This window comes from Myotis myotis, unplaced genomic scaffold, assembly GCF_014108235.1.
Source record: "Myotis myotis isolate mMyoMyo1 unplaced genomic scaffold, mMyoMyo1.p scaffold_m19_p_5, whole genome shotgun sequence".
NCBI classification, from domain to species: Eukaryota; Metazoa; Chordata; class Mammalia; order Chiroptera; family Vespertilionidae; genus Myotis; species Myotis myotis.
This window is the reverse complement of record NW_023416357.1, coordinates 12,933,659-12,957,620: the sequence shown is the minus strand read 5'-3', so window position 1 is coordinate 12,957,620 and position 23,962 is coordinate 12,933,659. Positions and strand designations below refer to the sequence as shown.

Here is a 23,962-nt window from a genome sequence, read left to right as displayed (position 1 = left end):
ATTTTATCAAATGCAATTTGTGGGCCTTGTTTGGACCCTGTTCTCCAACATACCAGTTGTAAAGACATGTTCGGGGAGACAGAGAACATTTATAAGGTGTCCTAGGTATTAATGCTATTAGGCAAGGATTATTGCCCTGGCTGGTTCTCAGTGGTTAGAGCATCGGCCTTTGGACCCAAGGCTTGAGGGTTCAATTCCCGGCCCCGCTTGATGTGTTGTTCTCATGTCGATGTTTCTTTCTCTCTCCTTCCTCCCTCCCATCTACTCTCTCTAAAAATCAGTGGAAACAATATTCTAGGATGACGATTAAAAAAAAAAAAGGAAAGGGTTTTTTAGGTGGGAAGATGGCATTAGTGGTATGCAGGGAAAGTATATATATTTTTTTACTGTATTAATTATCTGGTATTGTGTAACAAAGTATCCTAAATCACTGAAAGTATTTTAAATGTAGGCTTTATTATTATTTAGGTATGGCAAGTTCAACAGATCAGAAGATGCCTGCCATTAAAAAGAGAGTTTATCATATTCACACATCCCAAGAGAAGGGGCCACACCGTGCTCCCGGTGGGTTACATGGGAAGCCAAAATCAATTCAGAGGCAGAGAGAGTCAGGGGGAAATGTGGGCAAGAGTCTTTAATGTGGTTTCCACAGGGAGGAACAGGTGAGGCAGGGTAAGCAAGCTTAGGATTGGCTGGTCTGAATGATTTCAGTGGCTCTGGGACACAGGGGCTGTCTCTAGTCTGCCAGACGCCCTGGGGGTGATTAATGCAGGCAGACAGTGGCCCAGAGTGTGAGAGCTCTGTGAGAGTCCGATCAAGGAAGTGGTTGGGGTATGGGCTCTGGATTAGCAGGTTTGTCTATGAAAGCGCGTGCTCTCTCTCTGGAATTGGCTAGGCCTGGAAGGACCGTGTTTCCAGGGTCGGCAAGGCCCCAGGATCACATGGTTGATACCCAGTGACTTTAAAAGTTTCTTGGTATTTTTTACAGCTTCTGAGAGTTAGGAACCTGGGCGTGGCTTAGCCAGGTGGTGTGGCTCAGGATCTCAGGAGCACACTGTCCGGATCTGAACCACGACTGGAGCTGGAGGATCTGTGTCCAAGACGACCTAGGCACATCGCTGTTGGAAAGAAGCCTGCATTCTTTGCTGCCTTTGGCCAGAAGCCTCAGTTCTTTCTTTCTTTCTTTCCTTTCTTTTTTTTTTTTTTTAATACATTTTATTGATTTTTTTACAGAGAGGAAGGGAGAGGGATAGAGAGTTAGAAACATCAATGAGTGAGAAACATCGATCAGCTGCCACCTGCACACTCCCTACTGGGGATGTGCCCGCAACCAAGGTACATGCCCTTGACCGGACTCAAACCTGGAACCCTTGAGTCCGCAGGCCGACGCTCTATCCACTGAGCCAAACCGGTTAGGGCGAAGCCTCAGTTCTTCATAGGCCTGCTGACTTTTCCTAAAACAAGTGATGTGACAGAGAGAGGGAGAGAGGTAGAGAGAGAGAGAGAGGGAGGTAAGCCACACTTACAAAAATCTATGTATGTAAAAGGCTAATACACTAAGTGTCCTTCCCTCCTTCCAGGTAATGATGTCACATAGCAACGCCTGGTTTCCTCTCCCTAGCAACTAGCCTCCTTGCAGTTTCTTCAGCCCAGGAACACGACTTGCTTTATAGCCAGGTGGAAACATTTTATACTTTAACCAAATGTCTGTGAAGCATTTTCACATGCCTCATCTCATTTGATCCTCACAGAAGTTTTGGAATAGGTAGATAGGAGATTCGGTGGAATCCTATTTTCTTTTCATTAGCCACAAAACGGAGATTTAGGAAGTTTAGAAACTTGACCTGACAGAAAAGAAGTAAGAAATGGTAGACCTTGAAAATGACTTGAGGTTTTCTCATTGCATAGAATATAGTCAAACACTGCTGCAGTTAAATATTTTATCCTGTATTCTCCCTGTATGATCTATAATAATAATCTGCTTCGTGTTGATATTTACTGCTGTGTTACTGACAATTACCTGAAAGAGAAGTTGGGGTGCTTCACTGGGTTGGAAAAAGTTTAGCTAAATCAGAAAGCAGGTCTAATTAAGCAAGTTTGTTCTATATCTATAAAAAGCTAAGTTGACTCACACATGCGCAATACATATAAAGCTCTTGCTGGCTCCAATTGCACATGTGTTTCAATCTGTCATTGTCAATTGTGAATTTGGTTGACACTTATATTATAGAGAAAGGGCAAATAGCAATATTAACATATTTCTTCTAATTAATTTCCTTTCAATGTGCATGAATTCGTGCACCAGGCCACTAGTAAGTTAATATCAGAAGTGACGTACCATCACTTCCTCTGTATGCTATTGGTCATACAGATGAACTATGGTGCAATTGTGGGGGAAGACTACATTGAGTGTGATACCAGGAGGTGGGAATCAAAATAAGCTAACTTGCATACTACCAATGACCCACGTACTTCCCACATGCAACATACAGTCAACCTCATCCTAGCTGGTTTTGCTCAGTGGTTAGAGTGTCAGCCCGAGGACTGATGGGTCCACGGTTCAATCCCAGTGAAGGGTATGTACTTTGGTTGCAGGTTCTATTCCCTGCCCTGATTGGGGCATGTGTGAGAGGCAACCAATCGATGTGTCTCTCTCACATCGATGTTTCTCTCTCTATCTCTCCCTCTCCCTTCCACTCTCTCAAAAAATCAATGGAAAAGCCTCGGTGAGGATAAACAAGACACCTCTTCCAGAGTCCGCAGAAGTCTCAATCTATGATAGCATCTGCTCAATGTCCAGAATCTCACAATCTAAATCAGGTCCACGTGTAATCATATTTCCTTAAATATAGTTTCTCCAGTATAGTTCTTCTTGACAAGTTGTCTTCTCCCACCACCCCTCTGTATTAGTCAGCTTGAGCTGCTATAACAAAATGTCATAGACTCGAGGGCTTAAACAACAGACATTTATTTCTCACAGTGCTGGAGGCTGGAAGTCCATGGTCAAATTCTGGTGAGGACTCTCTTTCTGGCTTGGAGATGGCTGCGTATTTGATATATTCTAACGAGGCAAAGAGACAGCTAGCTCTCTGGACTCTCCGTATAAGGGTAGTAATCCCATGATGAAGACCCCACCTTCATGGCCTCATCTAAACTTAATTACCCCTAAAGGCTCCATCTCCAAATACCAAATATGTTGGGAGGTTAGGGCTTCAACTTATGAATTTTGAGGTGACACACACATTCAATCTATAACACCTTCTCCCATTGAACATATAATGGGACAGACATAGAATAACCGTTCTAGGCCCTGCTGCTTAAATACGGAGAAAACGAGAGCCATGAAGAAGTTGCTGGTCCATATAGACTCTAGAATCTACCCAGGTCAATGTAAACCCTTGTCTCAGGCTTGAGACACTGCACTCCAAGGCTTCAGGCTCTGCTCTCTGGGCTCTTGGTTCTTCCCTGCGAGTCATCCATCCTTTTTCATTAAAGGTATCATGTGTTTGCAGCTGAGTGATATTCTCAGTCTACTTTCTGTCAGTAGAATTGTGAGGGTCCAAAGGCCTCCTTTAATTTGATACTATCCCTGTCCCTTTCAGTTCAAGTTGATCATGATTCTGTACATCTTAAAATCTTCTGTGAATCTTATTGGGATCCACTCCATTAGACAAAGGCAATGCCCACAATTCTTTCTGAAATAAGCCTCTCTCCAGGCAGGGCTTCTGCAAAGAACTGAAGGATAAGAAAACTAAGCTTTCCAGGAACACCATCCTTTGATTGAAAGGGTCTGGGGGTGCCTTAGCCAGTTTGGGCTGCTATAACAAAATACCACAGGCTGGGTACTTAATAAGCAACAGAAATGTGTTTCTCATAGTTCCCGAGGCTGGAAGTCTGAGATCAGAGTACCGGCATGGTCTGGGGAGGACCCTCTCTGGGTTGCAGACTTTTTGTATCCTCACATGGTAGAAGGGGAGAGGGAGCTCTCTGGGGTTCTTTTATGAAAACTCTAATCTCATTCAGAGGGGCTCCATCCTCATGACCTAATCGCCTCTCAAAGTCCCCACCTCCTAAAGCATCACCCTGGGGATTAGGATTTCAACGTATGGATTTGGGAAAAAGCAAACGTTCAAACAATGGTGGTGAGGCACACCTCTGATCTCTTTAGACTCAGGCAGCGGTTCTCAACCTGTGGGTCATGACCCCTTTGGCAGTCAATCAACCCTTTCACAGGGGTCGCCTAAGACCATCCTGTATATCAGATATTTACATTAGGATTCATAGCAATAGCAACATTATAGTTATGAAATAGCAACGAAAATAATTTTATGGTTGGGTCACAACATGAGGAACTGTATTTAAAGGGCCAGAAGGTTGAGAACCAAAGCTTTAGAGGAACTTTTGTCTGAGCAGTATTCTGGTATACTACCTTATATCTTTCTGAATCTTTTAAAAATGGTTTTACAGGCACACTCTAGGGTTTATCTGTGGTTTGTAGTTATTTCTGGCGGAGCCCTGAATTTGATTTTTGCTTGGAAGCCATTCCTTAATTCTAGCATAATTTGCCATCTGTAAAGGCTGAGAATTTTGAAACCCATCCAGTCGTAGTTCTTTTCCTCTCAACAGCCCTTCCTTTGATTTATCTCTCTCCTCTGTAAGCAATTAGAAGAAACTAGGCAGCACTTTCAACACACTGTTTCAAAATCTCCTTAACCAGATCACCAGTGCCTTTGATACGTTTTCTTCTGCCCACATAGCTGCAGGCAACAGCATTACCAGGATCCCCCTCCTTCAGTTCTTAATAGCATTTGCCTCGCTTTCCTGCAAGCTCTTACCTGAATCTTCAAAGACGTGGACTCTGTTGTTAATATTTTCTTCAAGGCACTTCATGCTTTCACACTCTCAGTGGAGCCCCTGCCCCGTTTCAAAGCCATTCCCACATTTTAGGGGTTTTGTCACAGAGCACCCCACTTGCAGGCATTAAAGTGTCTATGAACTATCTATTGCCGTGTCACAATGTAGCCCAAAGTTTAGTAGCTTAAAGCAATTGAAATTATTATCTTGCACAGTTTCTGAGGGTGAGGAATCTGAGAGTGACTCAGCCAGGTGGTTCTGGCCCGGTGTCTCTCAGGCGCTTACCATCAAGGTTACATGTCAGATGGCTGGGGGTGCAGTCATGTGAGACCTGACTGGGGCTGGAGGGTCTGTGTCTGTGATGGCCCAGGACATGGCTGTAGGTCAGAGGCTTTCTTTGCCCCATGGGCCTTCATGGTGGTGCTCATGACATGGCAGCCACTTTCCCCAGGGGAAGCGATGATGATGATGATGATGATGGGAGAGAGAGAGAGAGAGAGAGAGAGAGAGAAAATGAGAATGTAAGATGGAAGCCACAGTGTCTTTTACAATCTAATACCAGAAGAGAGATACCATCACTATTTCTGGATTCTACTGGCCACACAGACCAGGCCTGGTACAATGTGAGAAGGGTGTGGATTCCCAGAGGCAGGGAGTGTTATGTGTCATCTGGAAGGCAGACTACCACAAATTACTCATGGGCAAAATGTCATGTTGTCTATAATTACATGCTCCAGCAAAAAAAGAAATCAATGAAGCAAATTTAGCAAACTATTAACAATAATTATATTTAAATCTAGGGTATATTGGAGTTTACACTTCTCTCTACTTTTATATTTGTAAATTTTCATAATAATAGCAATTAGCTAATTTAGGCTTTCTCTCTGTCTGGAAGTGATGACTTATTGGCTCAAGAATCATCTAGACACCATGTACTTTCTTTTGGACCCAGCCTCTGACCTGCCTTCACCAGCAATACCTGCCCTCCACATAAGACTCAGTGCTTTCCCTGCTGGCTGCCTGCCGCTGCATTCAAGGGGTGGAAGGCTGAGTCAGCACCATCACCCCGTAAATGGTAACAGACGAAGTGGAATAAGTCCTCCTTCAGGTATTTTGAGATGTTCTGAAACACACCAGCACTTTTTCTGATTTTGATCCAAAATTTCTTGGGAAAAGCAGTTCCATGAAATACTTTTCCTGACCTTGCCTTCAAGATCAGTGTTAATCACAAGGTTTTAGCAGAGTCAGCGGTTTTGTTTAACTTTGCCTTTGCTCTGTTTGTTAATTCAGCTTGGGTTCATCCAGGCCCTGGAATTTAGTTCTTTATTTCATAATAAAAAGGAAAACAACTTTGGAGGGATAACCAGCTGTGACTGCCGAGTCATCGCTCTTTAATTTATTAAGGAACTCCATGAAATCCTAGTGTTCATTTACTCTGAGTTTTTATAAGAATGTAACTTTTAATTCTTTTCATTTTTTATTTTTTTGGGCCTGGGTTAAATATTAACTTATGTGATAAATTTTCCAGAGGAGTTTGGAATTAAAATAGGCGAAGCTGAAAAACTGCCGTTTTGGGTGTTGCAAGCAAGCAGTTTGTGCATTTTAGGATAGAAACAAGGATTTGTTCCCGGTCCTCAGTTTGCTCTGGGTGATAACACTTTTGTGATTTCTTTGAATTACTCAGATGTAAAAAAAAAAATTATTGTGGAAAAATCTGAAGGCAGTAAAATAATTTGTTTGCTGGTGTTTCTGAATGGGGTGTGAAGGGATCTGTTTGATAGTAAATCTATGTACATCTAGCAAGATAACACTTCTGCAGTGAGGAGGACTGGAGAGTACCCATGGTTTGGTAATGCACCCACTTGGCTAGACTGAGATATTTTCCCCAGAATTCCCTTTCCTGGTATATTTCCAGTTTGAGCAAGCCACTAGGAATATTCCATCCTGACAGTTGTACCTGCCCTCCTTCAGCGGAACCAAAACAAAATCATGGAAGTTTGACACTGACATGACCTGTACAGATTTTCTAGTTCAATTAGTTTCTAAACTTGGTCCATCATAAGAGTCATCTGGGGAGCCCTTTTGAAACACAGATTCCCCAGTGCCACACCTGAAGATTATAGTTCCGAAGGTCTGAGCCCACGACATCTGAATTTTATAAGTTCCCTAGGTCAGTGGTTGGCAAACTGCGGCTCGTGAGCCACATGCGGCTCTTTGGCCCCTTGAGTGTGGCCACGAAGTTTCAATTGCACTGTACGTGCATGCCCGCACGTGGTATTTTGTGGAAGAGCCACACTCAAGGGGCCGCAGTTTGCCGACCACTGCCCTAGGTGATTCTGATGATCAACCAAGGGAGTCTGCTAGTCACTGTGATTGTGGTCTAGTGGCTCTCAAAGTGTGGTCCTTGGACCAGGAGCATCAGGGTCATCACCTATCTTGTTGGGCTTGTAATTTCCTAGGGTCCACCCTGGGCGTCCTGAGCCAGAGGCTCTGTGGTTGAGGCCCAGTGCTCTGCGATTTAACAAGACCTCTAGGGGACTCTGATGCATGCTAAAGTTTGAGAACCAAATCTTGTTTAATCCTCCATTTTATTTCCTAGTTAAGGAAACGGAATCCAAACAGAAAGGACATGTCTTGGGGTAAGCAGAAATTGATGGGGCAGGAGTCACCCGCTCAATGAGCTCTGGTGTTTAGACAGGAGAATACTCATAGACTCTATCTTAAGAAACCTCAGATTACTAGACATGTGAAAGCAAGGTTCATCAACTGCAAGATAACACATGATCCTGTAAGAATGTCCAAACCTGTAGAGAGTTTGTTTCAGCCAAACTGATGACCAATTTGTTACCTAGTGTTACCCCAATCAATTCAATAAGGAGGGAAAAAAGAAAGAAAAATAAACAATAAATAAAAAGTCCTTAACTCTTAGAGACAAAACAAACAAAAACGACTCAGAGAGAAATCTCAGCAGAAGCCAAGTATTTTGGAATGATCAATAGGTGGAAAGTTCACTAAGGCTTGAGAAAAAGAAAGAAAGAAAGAAAACACCAAGAAAAGTAAAAAGAGAGAGAGATAAACAAGCAAAAAAAAGAATAAATAAAAAAAGCGGGAGTGGGAGGAGTCAATGAGATCACTTAGGGATACAAAAGAGAAGAAACTGCGTTAGCATCCTGAGGAATACCAACAGGAATACCAGGATGTCTGTTTGGAATGACATCAGCTGCTCACTTATTGATGCACTGCTAAAGAAGTTTGATTTCTTTAAATGACCTACTGCCCTCCTTTTATTCAGTCCTGCACCTTCCATATTCGAGTGTAGCTTTGTGTCACACTCTACATACAATCTACCAGTGCCTCTCCATTGCTTACTGAGGTCTGTACAAGCATCTCAAACGGCTTTAAATGTTCCTTAAAACATTTAAACAAGCTGGACCACTCATCTCGCCTTCAGTATGCTTTTTGTTCATACTATTACTAGTACCTCCAGTTAGAATACTAGTATATCCCTCTTCTCCAATCATTGTCTCTTCAAAACTTGCTCATCTTTCACCTACTGGTGACACATTCTCCTTGAACCCCTTCCTGATCCTGATCCACCTTCTCTCCACTGGAGCAGTATGATTGCTCCCTCCTCTATTTTTTCCAGTGCTTGCTATTTATAGCTTTCCTATGGCATTCATCAGATTTTGCTTTGCATTTAATTTTCTCGGTTATTATACCCTTTCTACATCCACAGCTTGTACATACTCGAAACTGACTTTGTCTTCCTCATCTTTGTATCACAGAAGTACCTAACAAAATATCTTGCACAAAAATACCTTGTTGAATTAAATTGGATTCCCAATGTATTCTTTCTAACGTTTGTTCTCATTCTGCGTCTTAGAATCACAATGCCATTCAGCTATAGTTCGCCATATAACGTTGTAATTTTTATCATCTTTCTTCAAAAACAAACAAGCACGCAGAGACTGAAAGTAGCCACGTAGAATGCTGTGATCATAAATTCCTAACAAAACTGGGTCATGGCAGGTAGTCATTCCTCGGCCTATCGCTTCCTTGACAAATCAATCTTTACCTTAAGTGAGCCTGTCTATTGTCTTTGTGCATCTAAGATAACATACCTTTGAAATGTCAGAATTATCTTCTTTTCCAGATCCCACAACTGCCAGCGCCAGAGCATGACACAGAAACCCACACCCTCGTTTTGTTGCCCACATACCATCCTATGTGTTCTCAATGTTATTAGTTAATCCTGTACCCACCAAAGTGGTACCATTTTGTTTTTTTATCTAATCCTAGAGATCTGTCTGGTTTGCTTTTCTCCCAACCCTTAATCTACCACCAATAAATTTTATGTAACCCTCCTAATGTCTCCTCCTTTTATTCTAACACACAACACAAGCTGCAAAACTGCCATTCTAGAGCATTTTCTCAATCCCCTGAGATTTGGTTTCTCAGCAATTGTCCTCAGTTTGGCTCAAATAAACTCATAAAAATTCTCTACGGGTTTGGACGTTTCTTACAAAGACAATTATCAACAACCTTTTCTGATCAGCTGACCAGAAAAAAAAATGGAGTGGGGGTGCGGTGGGGGAGGGCCAGTAGGAATATGCAGTAATTCATTTTTAAGAATAGCCTAATTTTGATTTACAACAAAGAAGTTCCAGGTCTTAGGAGCCAGGCACACTTGTAAATTTCACAGGCGGGTTGTCCTCCTCCTCCAAGCCTCCTTCCCTCCCTCCCTCCCTCCCTCTCCTCCTCCTCCCTTCTCACCTCCCTCACCCGGCCGAGGGCCTCTCCACCCCTCCCACAGCCCGCCTCCCCTTCTTCCCGGGGCAGCCACTGGCCCAAAGGGTTCCCGGCGCCCTCGGTCACCGCGTCCACTTCCGCCCGGGAAGAAGGCGCCTCCCACTCGGCTCCCCGGTGACCGTGGCTTCGGGCTCAGCCGGGCTGTGGCGTTGCCCCCTCCGGGTCTCGCCTCCTCCGCGCGGTAGACAGTTTGCTGGCGGCGACGAGGTACGTGCGCTTCCCGGTCGTAGAAACGCGCCGGATCTCAGCTCCGCTAACTCAACGGGGTGTTGGCACAAGGTACAGGAGGGCTTTGCCATGTGCACAGGTATTGAGCCCGGCAAGCCCATTTTCAAAAGCCCACTTTCATCGAAGCAGTACATTGTTACCGCAGAACAGCCGCCCTCGCCATTCCACCTGGGTGGGCATAGTTTCCTGTATAGTTTGGCCACGCATTTTGAAAATAGTTGAAATCGTACTGTGTAGAAACGCGTGTTCGTTTTTTTCCCAAAGGCTTGTCAGAAGCCTTTCCTTCGTGCCATTAAATACTCTCTGTAACGATTTTCCCCCAGTGAAACATTTGGGTTGTATAGTTTTTACTACTCTTACGGGGTGGAGGGCGGGGGGGGGGGAATGAGCAGATTTGCATCAAGATCGTTGGCCACATTTGGCGGTATTTTTTAAAGGGTGGCTATTCAGGGAGGAGGTGCTGGGTCTACGAGTGCGACGCGCTGGCTGCTGGGTACGTGCTGCCGAGCAGGAGTGCGCAGTCCACACCCACCGCCGTGGGTCGGGAGGCAGAAGTGTCGCCTTGCCCAGGCCTTGCCAACAGCGGGTACTGCCATTTAGGTTTCTTGCTGATGGAAAATGCCTTCAAAAGACCATGTATAACGAGGTGGTCAGAAGGGAGCCCTTCGAGTATCCGGGGAAATCCTATCTAGGTTTGAAAGCGCCCAAGGAAAGGTCAAAGGCAGCTGCGCCCTGGCGCGCTCCCAGGCCAGCGCGCGCGCACCGCGCCCAGCTTTCTCCTTGATGCTGTCTGAGCACGCACCGAGAGAAAACACTAGTTCGACTGCTGTCAAATCATCCTCGGGGGAGCTGGCGTTCACAGACTCGTCTAAGGAGGGGCAGGGGCCTGCCTTCCCCTGCAGGATCGCAAATCGGTTTCCAGGCACGTTCCCACAGTGTTTACCCAGGGAAAGGAAAAACGCCCAGCCTTCCATTCCCCGCTAGCCACCGCCCCTCCCGTATTATCTTTCAGTGTTGCTTTTGCGGAGGAGCTTGCAGATGGTTTCTATTTCTAAATCTCCGAAGCTTCCAGAAATGTATTCCTATACTTCTTTGCATGTTACAGCCCCATCTCCGCCAATCTCCTTCGCTCGTCAAAACCTGTTTTCTCCATTCCTGGCGGAGATCTTGACTGCGTTGGGAAGTATGACTTCCGAGTTATTTAAATCCTGGGGCTGGGGGGTGTGAAAGCAGGAAAACCACACTTGCTCACCAAGCGTTAGACTCATTTCTCGCCTTTCTGACTTCCGGCGAGAAAAAGGGAATGTTGTTCAATTATACTGTTAGAAGACAAAATTTTCCGCGAAAGGTCAAGTCATGACTCTCCCACAGATATAAAAATGAGCACGTGTTAACGGTTCTGTTTAATTTATTAAAGAGAGGACCAGGAAGATATTATAACTGGTTAAAAAAAGGAGTCAAGCCCGGCCGGCATGGCTCAGTGGTTGAGCGTCCACCTAAGATCCAGGAGGTCCCTGTTCGATTCCCAGTCAGAGCACATGCCCGGGTTGCGGGCTCCATCCCCAGTGTGGTGCATGCAGGAGGCAGCGGATCAATGAGTCTCTCTCATCATTGATGTTTCCATCTCTCTCCCCCCATTCCCCTCTTCCTCTCTGAAATCAATTTTAAAATATTTTTTAAAAAAGAAGTCAAGAAGGACAAATTTACATGGGGTAGAGGACTGCCTGGGGAAGGTAACCTTCAGATAGGAGATGGCAGCCTCTTGGGATCTGCAGATCCAGTGCGCACCAGTGATCGCCATGGGCTTGTAATGTGGAGGCACTTGCTGTGTGAAGAGGGCTGGAGGCTGTGCAGGAGAAGATTACTCATTCATGACACTTGTTAAAGAACAGGGCAGACCCTATTCAGGGCCACCGAGACAGGCGCGTATGGGCCAGTGCAATGGGATTTTGCAGTAGGAGAGAGATTGGGCTCCGCTCTGACTACAACAAGGAAAAGTGGGGATTTGTAGTGAAGGATCTGAGTAGGGGTCAGTGGAAGGAAAACTACTAACGAAGCATGAGGGTTCGGGGAATCCTGCTAACTGACTTGACAGGGTTTTGGCAGAAGACAAAGCCAAGGGCATTAGACATCACCTGGGGGATGGCAGAGGGGGCGGGTCAGGATCAGATATGGAGGGTGGGGCATTCTGATAAACTGACTTAGCAGGATTCTTACTAAAACTGGGCAATGCAGAGATGGACTTGGAAGCCCAAAAGTCAGGGCCTAATGGAGAAGAGGGCTCAGAGGAGTTTGGTCAAGGAGAGACTCTTTATCAAGGGACCATCCGTGTGGAGGGGAGTGGGCTTGGCAGTCATTCGCACAGATGTGGCATCTTGCATGAATGTTATGGGAGGGACCACGGGCTTTAGTGGTGAATTCAGTGTGGCATTGCCAATGAGCGTGCCCATTAGGGTGTCCTCTGCAGGAGCACATCTTGGCCAGCCCTGATGCCATAAAGAGGCCCCTGGCTTCTAGAGGCTTCCCCAGTGGGGACCAAAGAGCTGGTCTCAAGGGTGGCAGGATGTGTTGCTAAGCCCAGCTGCCATGTTACAGAAAAGCCTTTCTGGACACACATTTTCTGAGGACCCCATCATCCATGTTAGACCCACAGCCCATCCTTTCTAGGAGGAAACTGAAGCCTTACCACTCACAATGAATGACCCTCTAAGGTCATATAGAAAAAACGGTTTCAATGGAAAAGTACTCACTATCCACAGCACACCCTTCTGGGCTGTCTGATTCTAGCCCTGTTCATTGTATTTGAATGAGATTGCAACTCTTTGAAAGTCGTGGGTAACTGATAGATTTGTAAATTCGGTCCTATCTGATAGAGATTTAATTGGCTTCTTCCCCTCCAGTGGAAAATCTGTTTTGTCTCCACTTGCAATTCATCTCAATCCTCCTTTATGACATATAAATTTGTGTTCTTTTTCCTTTGTCCTTTGAACCAGTTATATAACACCTATCTCATTCCCTCCTGTCATATGTGTAAAATAAAATCTTTAATGTATTCATCTTATATCTATGATTTTCCTTTTTTTTTTTTAAAAAAAATTACCTTTTAACAAATGTGTCTTTTGGGGGGAAAGAGCCATAATCTTGAAAGGTCTATGCATATAGAAAATTTCTTTAGAGGTAGTGGATAGTCAAGGGCATGTTCCCTAGGGCTCTCACCCCACGATGGGGTACAGTCTGTAGAAACCGCCCTGCCCACCGTGACCTTGGCCCTGTTCACACAGGCTGCTGTGCCACGTGAAGAGTCTGGCAGGAGCCCAGACTTCCACACACAGCACACCCAGTCCTGTCCTGGCACCTCCCCTTTCTGCAGGAGAATAACCTTGCAGGATCAGTCCAGAGAGTGGGTCTCCTGGCTGTAAACACTTCTTCTGGAGAGTGGATATCAACTGACGATAAAGTTAAAATACTCAGATTCAAGGCTAATTTGGAAGGATCAGGATTTTCCGTGGTCTCCTCGCCCTCAGGACAGCCCAGGTAAGGAATCAGCCCAAGGAATCAGCTCCCAACAACAGTGCAGTGGACATAAAATGCACTGCTACGGATACTGGATTGTTCTGACTTCTCTTACGAATCATCATTTTATAATGTAGCTTATGAACAAAAGCCATACAAAATAGAATCAAATTTCCTGTGATCAAATGGCTAGCTCTTAATTTCTCTTTCCTTAAAATTACGTTATTTCTAGTTATGAACATGTAGAATGTTCTGCAAAGTACATGATAGAACATAGCTGCACCCATATTCACGTGACCTAGATTTTTAAAAAACATTCTCTTTTTTTCTTATGTATTTCAAATCAAAACTTTTTAAGGAAATAAAATACAACAAATACAATTAAAGACAATAATCTCCTTTCCCCACCAATAACCACTCTCTAATGGTGATGTGCTTCATTCTCTTGAGTTATACGTTAAAACCCTATGTTTATTAATAATATATGTATTATTTGGGGGTTTTAGTATTTACTTAGCATTAAAAAAGCTATTGTCATTGTTATAGCATTATGTTTTTGAGATTTATCATATTGATATGTATAGTTTGTTCATTGAACTGCTATGCAGTATTCCTTTTATGAGTTTTTTTTTTTGTGCCCTAGGGTTGCCATAAACTGGGTGACCTAAGACAACAGAAATTTATTCTCTCAAAAACTTATTCAGTTGTGGAGGCCTGAAGTCCTAAACGATGGTGTTGGTTGGACCATGCTCTTCTTTAGACCTTTAAAGGAGAAGACCTCCTTGCCTGTCTCCCAGTTTCTGAGGTTGAGTGGCCATCCCTAGGGTCCTTGGTTTGCGGTTGCATCACTCCTTCTCTGCTGTGTGTCTGTCTCTATACCCACATTTCCCTCTTCTGGCAAGGACACCAGTCAGTAATTAGGTGAGCACCACCCTGACCAGGACGACCTCATCCTAATTCGATTACCCTCTGTGAAACCCTGTTAATGAATAAGGTCCCACTCACAGGTTCTGGGGTCAGGACTTGACCTATCCTTTTGCGGGGACAGAATTCAAACCACAACAATGAACGAATCACAGTTTATCCCATTCTTCTCCTCATGGTCAATTAGTTGCTTCCAATTTTTGCCATCATATCTGTGCTACCAACAGTGTACTTCCATACCACCCACTGCATGCATGCATGGGTACACACACACACACACACACACACACACACACACACACACGCATGCACACACACACACACACACGTGAATCTCTCTAGGGAATATACCAAGTGGTGGGATTTCTGGGTTGCAGGGTGTCTTCATCATTGCTAGACCTTGACATACATAAGTTTAGAGTTTGTATCAGCTTATATTCCATGGACACCGTCTCTTAGTGTTAACGCACTTATTGACAATCTTCAAGATGACGTAAAATGGTATGTCATTGATGTTCTTTGTATAATTTTCTTAAATACTAGTGACCTTGATTATCTTTTCATATCATTCAGGTGTTCCCTTTTGTGAATGGCCCACTCAATATCTTTGGAGCATTTTTCTGTTGATGTTGTCTTTTTCTTCTTGATTTATAAAAATTCTTCATATATTTTATCTAGATACAAAATCTGCTTTAAGAATGATATGTTATCTTAGTCCATATCTCATCTTCTTGCTATGTTTATCTTATCGTTTTAAAAATTTCAATAAAAGTTAATTTTTTTGTTGTTGTTGTTGAGGAAAATATTAAGCATATATCAAAGTAGAGCCTGGCTGATGTGGCTCAGCAGTTGAGCGTTGACCCAGGAGCCAAGAGGTCACCAGTTTGATTCTCGGTCAGGGCACATGTCTGGGTTGTGGGCTTGATCCCCAGTGGGGGCCATGCAGGAGGCAGCCAATTGATGATTTCCCCTCTTATCGATGTTTCTATCTCTCTATCCCTCTCTCTTCCTTTCTCTCTAAAATTCAATTAAAATATATAAAAAATAAAAGTAGACAGACTAGTACAAAGGACGCTTCTGAACTTACCACCCAGTTCCAACACTGTGACACAGGGACACGCTCCCTCCCACTGCCACCATCCGCTGGGCTATTCTGAAGCAAATGCCAGACCTCTGGTCATTGTATCTGTAGGGACATCTTTGGGTTCCGTGTTTCCATGTTCTCCTTTCTGATGGTACCTCAACATTTAAAAATTCATTTTGAGAATCTGTCTCATATGGTGAGTTTAATCTATTTCTATTTATTTGGATCGATTTCAGCCACATACTTTCTCCCATTGCAGTGGATAGGTTCAGTTTTTCTTTCCTCTCCTCTCCTGCTTTCAGTTTGTTTGGTGAAGCTTGCTAGGTAGGTCCTGTCCTCATTCCTCCCCACGCTATCACCATAATTTCTCCTGATTATTGTTTATTTGGAGCGCTTCCTCCCATGTGGCACTTTATAGTGAGTTCCTTTTCCATGGGTAGCATTTTCGGCCTGGATTGTGAAAGTCTGGCTATAAAATAGATTTGCTTTTGCCTCTGCCAGATGCCCAGAGCCAGTTATGTTCATTACTCAGCCAGGTTTTCCTACTTGAAACAAAGGATCTTGTAAATTGGGGTGATGGTTTCTTTTTATAACCTCCTTGGCTTCCTCACACATTCCACAGTTTTCCTTTGCTGTAGTTTCTTATTTATCCCACTAACTCTGAACCCTTGAGGCTCTGATGTTGCGTGGAGAGGTCTCAGCTACAAATCCCATCTCATGGGTTCCCGACGCCTGACTGGACCCAGAATCCAGACTGGGTTAGGGTGGTCCCGGGTCTGGGCTGTCTCCAGCCTCGCCGGGCTCTCAGGCAGCATCTGCTCCCGCACCCTCACCCTGGTTTTGGCTTCCTCTCCAGTTCCAGCCCTGGTGCTGTTCCCTTCTTCCTATGAGCTCCACCATGTTGTGTTCTTGTTTGCTGTTACACTCACTCTGGTATTTCTAGTGTTTGCAATGTGAACCGAGTCTTATTAGCTCCAACCTGAGGTGTTGCCAGAACCAGCAGCCAATATTGTTTTTTTTTTTCTTTTAGAAAACAGATATTAAAGGTGTGCCTAATAGATATTACACATATTAAAGGTATATGAGAATATGTTAAGTTAATATAAAGTTGTTTCCTGTGATGTCTTCAGATGGACCAAATACCAGCACTCATTTCTTGCATGAGTATACAGGAGTAGAGTTAAAATTAGTATTTTCCTGTAATCTTGATTGTAGTTTATTTGCTGTTCAAAATCTTCAGACTTGCCCCATTTGGAATATAAGGCATGTTTCTCTCTCTGCAGCCCGACTTAAATATCTCCAATGGCTAACGAAGCTCATCCTTGTCCCTGTGACATTGGCCATAAGATGGAGTATGGAGGGATGGGGCGTGAAGTTCAAGTGGAGCATATCAAGGCTTATGTCACCAGATCCCCTGTTGACGCTGGCAAAGCCGTGATTGTCATTCAAGATATATTCGGTTGGGAGATGCCCAATACCAGATATATGGCTGACATGATCTCGGGAAATGGATACACGTGCGTATAAAATTCCATTTCTTTGATAAAATCCATGGACATTTCTGTGATCTATGTTGTGTTCCCTTCAGGGAAAACAAAAACAACCCCCAAATCCCTGACTGTATTCTTTTTGTAAAAACTATTTCTTTTGCTGACACTATTACAGATGTCCCCTTTCCCCCCTCTTTTGCCCACCTCCACCCAGCCCCACCCCCCCTCCCCTCTGGCCAGCACCACATTATTGCCTGTGTCCACAGGTTATGCATATGTGTTCTTTGGCTAATCTCCTCACCTTCTCTTATCCAGTCCCTAATTTACATTATCTACTTCCTTATCTCTCTGGGGTGCGGGTACATGGGAAATGTCATATGAAACTTAAAACACCCACCTGCTGTCCACCAGAGGCCACCGAATCCCCGGACTTCAGGTCTTCCTGGGGATGCCCTCAATGTGGGGCCCTGCGGGGCACAGGTACAGGACATGTGTCCTTGGGCAGACCTCACTAGCTCTGAGACGACCCATTACTTGGCCCTTGGAGCGTGTCAGCCTCGGACTATCATGCCCCGTCTGAATTAGACTGGGTTCCAGCACTGGCCCAGTGAGACCTCACTGTCTCCCAAAGGTTCTGCCTTTGTCGGGTCGCGTGGAGAATGCTGCCACCTGTTTGCTTTTCACCTGCCCTGGTGTAGGTAACAGCTACAGTGACGCCTGGAGGAGGAGAGGAACCACTCCTTCCTCTCCAGCTTCAGAATGCGTGAACCCCAGCAAGCCCTGAGTTTGGAGCACCCCATTTCCTTTGTTTTCTCCAAAAGAGAAGCTGGAAATCGAAGGGTGCACTTTCCAGGTTTTCCTATGAAAAGAATCCGATTTAAAGGAAGCAGCCCCCCTGCTGTGTGATGCAGATTTAGGTGTTGACTAAAAAGAGGGTTCACGTGATTTTTCACTTTTTAATATCCTCCAGTTTATTTTAAAGATGAGGCAATTTAACATCCCAGCGGCAAGCCGGGTAATAAAACAAAGGACAGCCAGCCCTGATTGCCTCTGGCTCAGCCAGCCCCTGCGTGCAGGCTGTGAAGGGCTGCTGTCCTCCCCACGACCCCTCCTCATTGTTCTCATTTCCCCCGAGTAGGAAACCAGGGCGTGAAGACCAGGTGCCTCAGGTCACCCAGCCCCGAGCAACTGATCAAATGGGGCTGCGGCTTCTGTTGTTTCAGGTGGTTGCTTTGGTTGAGATAAAGAGTCCAGACGCCTGTGATTTACAGAGCCCTTCACACGTGTACAACTCATTTTTCTCTCAAAGTAATCCTCTGAGGTCGGGCGGGGCTGAGTGCAGTCTGTTTCTCAGATGGAGAACATGGGCCTGGACATTGTTAGATGATTGCTGCTTGGCATGGGCATTACTTGGAGCTGAAGGCGCTCAAGCCCAGCAGACTCAAGAAAAACTTTTACCCCTCCCTTACTTACCTAAAAGAGTTTAGACAGGGGGCCTGACACAGAAAGAGCGCTATTACCAGAGATAACTTTTGCCTGAATGACCTACCTGTGGGCAGGACAGACTTCTAAATACCAACCCCCTGGTCTTTTATTGTCCTGTGACTTAATCTTCCCTTTGAAGCCCTATCCGGGTCCTTAGCACAGGGGGGCATATAGCTTCAATTGTCTGACTGACTGCCTTTAGGTCTCATATTTTTATGAGGTGCCCGTACTTGTGAAATTGTTGACATAAGTAATGTTCAAACCTGGAGAAAATTTTTATAAGAGTTTATTTAAGCCAAACTGAAGACATGTGCCAGGGAGCAAGATCTCCCATGCTCCTGAGAATAACAGGAAGTAGTAAACGGCACATTTTGGAATTAAGGAGGGAAAGCATGGAAGATTACACGGAGGTGGGAGAAGCAAGGTGGGGATTGAATTACAGGAGAGTTAACAAGAGTATGTGCTCTTCTGAGGGTGGTTATGCTTATTTCAAAGATGTGTTAACCTAGATGCCCAGAAACTATGGAAAGGGCTTGCTTAAGGCAAACAAAAACCTTTTACTAAAAAAGTATATGCCTGGGACATAACTACCCACCACCAGCTGCCCAGTTAAGGAATTTATGATCAGATGACCCTGTGAGGTTACTTTCCATAGAACCCCTTTTTTCATCCACAAAATCGGATTTGTTTTTCACCTGTTTGTCTGTCTTATGTCAATACTAGAGGGATTGGGCCTAAACTAGCAGTGGGACATCCCTCTTGCAATCCGGGACCGCTGGCTCCTAACTGCTCACCTGCCTGCCTGCCTGATTCCCCTAACTGCTCTCCCCTGCCCGCCTGATCGCCCCTAACTGCCTCTGCCTCGGCCCCACCACCATGGCTTTGTCCTGGAAGGACGTCTGGAAGGTCGTCTGGAAGATGCCTGGTCTAATTAGCATATTACCCTTTTATTAATGTAGATAATTATCAGACCAGCCAAAGAACCTAGAAGGGAAGGAGGGAAATGTTTTCCTCCCCTACAATCAACATGGACTCGGGCAAGCTGGCTGTTCGCCGTGGCCCCTTCTAGAGCCCTCATTAGACTACACCATCCGGCAGTAAACTGTGCCCTGCTGGCATGCTGGGCGGAGCTAGGGAAAATTGCTTGGTCATAGTGACTGGACATGCTAACCAGGTGTGCCCTTCTGACCTAAGGCTAATGTGAAAGGCCAGCTGAGGGGTTTGGGGACGGGAGGGGCCCACCTTACTCCAGGCCCTTGCTGGTGGGTCCCCTTGTCCTTTGCGGCAATATCTCCTGGGGTGTGTGCACTGCTGAGTCGCCTGGTCACTTTAGATGGGCTGGGCTATAAACAGGCTGCCAGAGGCCGTGCCCCTTCGGTTGTGAAATCCGAGATGGTTTGGCCTAGTGCCAGTTGGCCTCTTTGCTGTGATCAAAGTTGGCCCTTGTGGCCGTGACTTCTCTTTTCCTTTGAGTGAGAATCGCCAACGTAGCACATTTCTTAATGAACGTAGGCAAACACTGAGTCCCAACAGCAACAGAAACTAAAATCAATTACTGTCCCTAATTTACAGAACCATCGTTCCAGACTTCTTTGTAGGGCAGGAGCCATGGCACCCCTCTGGGGACTGGTCCACTTTTCCAGAGTGGTTGAAAACAAGGAATGCCAGAAAGATCGATAAGTAAGTAATCGGTGGGGGTGGCTGTGTTTGTGGTGTCCCCCAGGGAACCCAGGAGAGCAGAGTCCTGAGGGAGAGGTGGGTCTGGCTTCACTGTCCAGACACCTACCCTCCCTCCGAGTAGGACTTGGATGGCCGTGACCCTCGAATTAAGTACATTGCTTCTAGCTGAAAATGCCTTCTGAGTTGTTCCAAATAACCAATTTGCAAATGAACTGTCTGCAAAGCAAGGGCTACTGCCCTTAGTCCCCTCATGGCTTAAGTGGTCCTGGTGGCTTTCCAAATCTTTCTCTACTCTTTGGGTACAGAGTGGGTTAGGCAGGGGAAGTCAATGTGCCAAGTCAGAGAGTTTGGGGAGCTGCCCAGTTGTGACTGGTGCCTGTTGAGAGGAGAGGAGCCTGGGGTGCTGGGCAGGGACAGATCTTGGGGTCAGGTCTTAGGGCCATGCTGTGGCCTTTGGCCTTTACGCTGAGCCTGGGGAAGGCTGTCACTCAGCTTTCAGCTGGGCAGTGAGCTGGTGGGATTTGCTGGTCTTTGGAAAGAGCCTGCCTGCAGCCCTGTCAGATGGTTGGAGGAGCTGGGCTTGGCAGGGAGACTTGCCAGGAGAGGCGTCACTCGTCACTGGGCAGGAGGGGGTGAGGAGGCAGCTCAGAAAGTAAGAATCTCAGAACCTCAAGGAAGAGCTGCAGATAACCCCCGTTATCTGCCCAGTGCCCTTCCCAGGGCCTCACAAAATACCTCTTGACTCATGAGTAACTTTTCTTTCTGTTCCAGAGAGGTGGATGCTGTCTTGAGGTATCTGAAACAACAGTGTCACGCCCAGAAAATTGGCGTCGTGGGATTCTGCTGGGGAGGAATTGCTGTCCATCACGTGATGATGAAATACCCAGAATTCAGGGCAGGGGTGTCCGTGTACGGTAAATCTGCCTTGTACAGTTTACAGTGAACAGAGGAGAATTCGTGGGTGACCATGCCATGAGCCTCTTCCCAAGCTAAGGGTCCCAGGTGTAACACAAAACCCAGTGGTCATGAAATTGGCTTTAAAAGTCTGAAAGTCCAGGTGAAGGTTTGTACTGCAGTAACCAGAGGATGTCACTGGGAGTAGGGAGACCTGGGTCCCAAAAGTGTTGCTTTGGGAAAGTCACCTGACATCTCTGTTTCTTCACTTGGGACAAAGGGGATAACATTTGTTTCTGTGATAATGGTTAATACTAAGCAATATTTTTATGAAGGATATTTCGATTTTTTTTGTTTTCATTTTGTTAATCCTCACCCAAGGATATTTTTTATTGATTTTTTAAAAATATTTTATTGATTTTTTACAGAGAGGAAGGGAGAGAGATAGAGAGTTAGAAACATCGATGAGAGAGAAATATCGATCAGCCGCCTCCTGCACACCCCCTACTGGGGATGCACCCGCAACCCAGGTACATGCCCTTGACCGGAATCGAACCTGGGACCCTTCAGTCCGCAGGCCAACGCTCTATCCACTGAGCCAAACCGGTTTCGGCATGAAGGATATTTAGAAAAGATTTTTCCAAGACAAAAATTATTCTCAACTGCACCCCCACCCACCCACACACACACTCTATAAAGAAGGTTTACATTGCATTTCAGAGTAAGTTTTCCTTACTCTGAAATGTAAATAGCAACATAAACATGTCAGCCCAAACAAACCAAAGGTATCATAGCACTGATAAAAACATTCTGTCTGTGTATAGAAATGGCATACTAAGTTCACAATATAGAAGCAGTCAGACCATAAAAAATTGTTAAAAAAAAAAAAGAAGAAAATTTGGCCTTCTTTCAAATATATATCATATAGTTATATTAATGATTCTCATTTGGCTTAATGTTCCTCACTGTAGTATTTTTGCTTAGTTTTAGCATTAAAAAATCCCTTTAAGTATTTATTTTACATGAAAGGAGTAAATTTTCAGTTGTCACCGGCGTTGTTAGAATATGCAGTCCATTTGTGCCAATTAGCAAAAGGTGCTCCTGCGTGAACAGCTCTCTGGTACCCTCTTCTGGCCTCTGTTGCACAGTGCAGGAGCTGTGGAGTGGCAGGTCATCAAATCGCTGTCCAGCCATGCATGCAGTGGGGCGGGGAGCGTGCCCCGCCATCTGTCCTGTGGCTCTCTGACTCCTAGAGAGGACTTACAGGTGAGGGGAGGCTATCTAGGTTACTTAGCTTCGCTTTGCTGCCAACAGGAAATGGGAGGAAAAGCCAGCCATTATTTTCTCCCTCCTACTGACTAGGACTCTCCTTGACCAAACTCGAGTCAGGCTCCTCTATTCCTCTCCGAGTAGGCTCAGACCTTCAACTCTGTCCTTGGCTTACTGGGTCAGTTTAGGAGGTTCCCTCACCTTTAATACCTGATCAAATTCCTCATCCCTCCCCTGACCCCCCCCACACACTCCCCCCATCCTCTGTATCTTGTTCCCTGGCCTGCCTTCCGCAGGAATCCTGCCAAGCTGTCTGGATTCTATCTCCCTCCTCGCTTCCCCCGATATTTCCTCTTAGTTTTCTTGTTCCCATCCTGCAGGCATCGTCAAGGATTCTGATGACGTGCACAGTTTGAAGAACCCCACGTTGTTCATTTTTGCAGAAAACGATGCTGTGATTCCTCTTGATCAAGTAAGTTGGCGTCTTTTCTCTTTGCATATTTAATAACATGATTTGACATTTGGGGGAAACATACCAAAATGTTCATTGGTTGCTCCAAATATTTTTCAACATTAAGTTTTCAAAAAGTTTTCATTTTTAACATTAGTTTTAAAGTTGGGTTTCATTGGGGACGTACAGGGTGATTTCAACCCTCCCCAAAGTGCTCTTGGCGTGACCTGGTTACCAGGCATGGATGAGGCCCTGCCTCCTGTCCCCACATGTGCAATCCTGGAGTTGGTAAGGGAAACACAGATGAAAATTGTGGTTCAAAAGCAGTCATTTGGAAATTATTGTTATTATTCATAAGCAATACTTTATATTAATACATATTTCAAATAGTTTATACTTGAATATATTGAAATTTATATTAAATATATTGAATATTGTATGTTATATATACTTGAATAAGTTAAATTATACAGTTTAAAATAGTTGATGTTGTATTGTTTTTATATTGCCCCGAATTCTCTCCTTTGCCAAAGGTAAGGACTGTGTTGGTTATAACATTAAAAGTAAAAAATTCATTATGGCTATGGAACTCAATTTAAAGCATTGATGTTGAATTTCTTTTATGAGGAGATTTAGAGATTAGGAAATACCATTTCATCGTGAAAATCTTTGCATACCAGGTCTCTTCGCTGACCCAAAAGTTGAAAGAACACTGCAAAGTGGAGTATCAAATTAAAACATTTTCCGGGCAAACTCATGGGTTTGTGCATCGAAAGAGAGAAGATTGTTCACCTGAAGATAAGCCCTATATTGATGAGGCAAGAAGGAATTTACTCGAATGGCTGAGCAAGTACATTTAGCAGTGGCCAATGCAAACTTTTCACATGATAGTGTTTGTCTGGAAATTGGCTTTGAAATATTTAATCATTTTATTTAATTTCTTTGTATAAAATAAATCAAGGAATCCTGAAATTCATTACTTCACCTGAAACACAGATTCAGTAGGAAATGTTAATGTATGAAATAATTTTTAAATATGTACCTAAAATAGCCCTGGCTGGTTTTGCTCAGTGGATAGAGTGTCAGCCTGCAGACTCAAGGGCCCAGGGTTTGATTCTGGTCAAGGGCACATGGCCAGATTGCGGGCTTGATCCCCAGTAGGGGGCGTGCAGGAGGCAGCCAGTCGATGATTCTCTCTCATAATTGATGTTTCTCTCTCCCTCCCTCTTCCTTCCTGTCTGAAATCAATAAAAATATATTAAAAAATATGTACCTAAATAA

At 44.7% G+C, this 23,962-nt stretch overlaps 1 protein-coding gene across 2 annotated transcripts; it reads left to right on the top strand.

Moving 5' to 3' along the window:
- Nucleotides 1-9,674: 9,674 nt before the first annotated feature.
- Nucleotides 9,675-23,657, top strand: CMBL (carboxymethylenebutenolidase homolog). 2 transcript variants are annotated; one of them, XM_036310458.1, is made up of 7 exons: nt 9,675-9,870; nt 13,262-13,425; nt 16,696-16,929; nt 19,960-20,067; nt 20,839-20,981; nt 22,611-22,702; nt 23,362-23,657. In XM_036310458.1, exons 3-7 carry the CDS (start codon nt 16,715-16,717, stop codon nt 23,539-23,541), a joined length of 738 nt encoding a protein of 245 aa, XP_036166351.1. In that variant the 5' UTR covers nt 9,675-9,870; nt 13,262-13,425; nt 16,696-16,714; the 3' UTR covers nt 23,542-23,657. The 2 variants fall into 2 exon arrangements, with proteins under 2 accessions (XP_036166351.1, XP_036166350.1); XM_036310457.1 differs by lacking the exon at nt 13,262-13,425.
- Nucleotides 23,658-23,962: the final 305 nt, after the last annotated feature.

What these genes read in the sequence shown, in the direction of transcription:
- CMBL (XM_036310457.1), top strand. Translation starts at nt 16,715, where the DNA reads ATGGCTAACGAAGCTCATCCTTGTCCCTGTGACATTGGCCATAAGATG. An exon ending in AATGCCAGAAAGATCGATAA is followed by an intron (nt 20,068 to 20,838) that starts GTAAGTAATCGG and finishes TTTCTGTTCCAG; the next exon opens with AGAGGTGGATGCTGTCTTGA. An exon ending in GGCAGGGGTGTCCGTGTACG is followed by an intron (nt 20,982 to 22,610) that starts GTAAATCTGCCT and finishes CCCATCCTGCAG; the next exon opens with GCATCGTCAAGGATTCTGAT.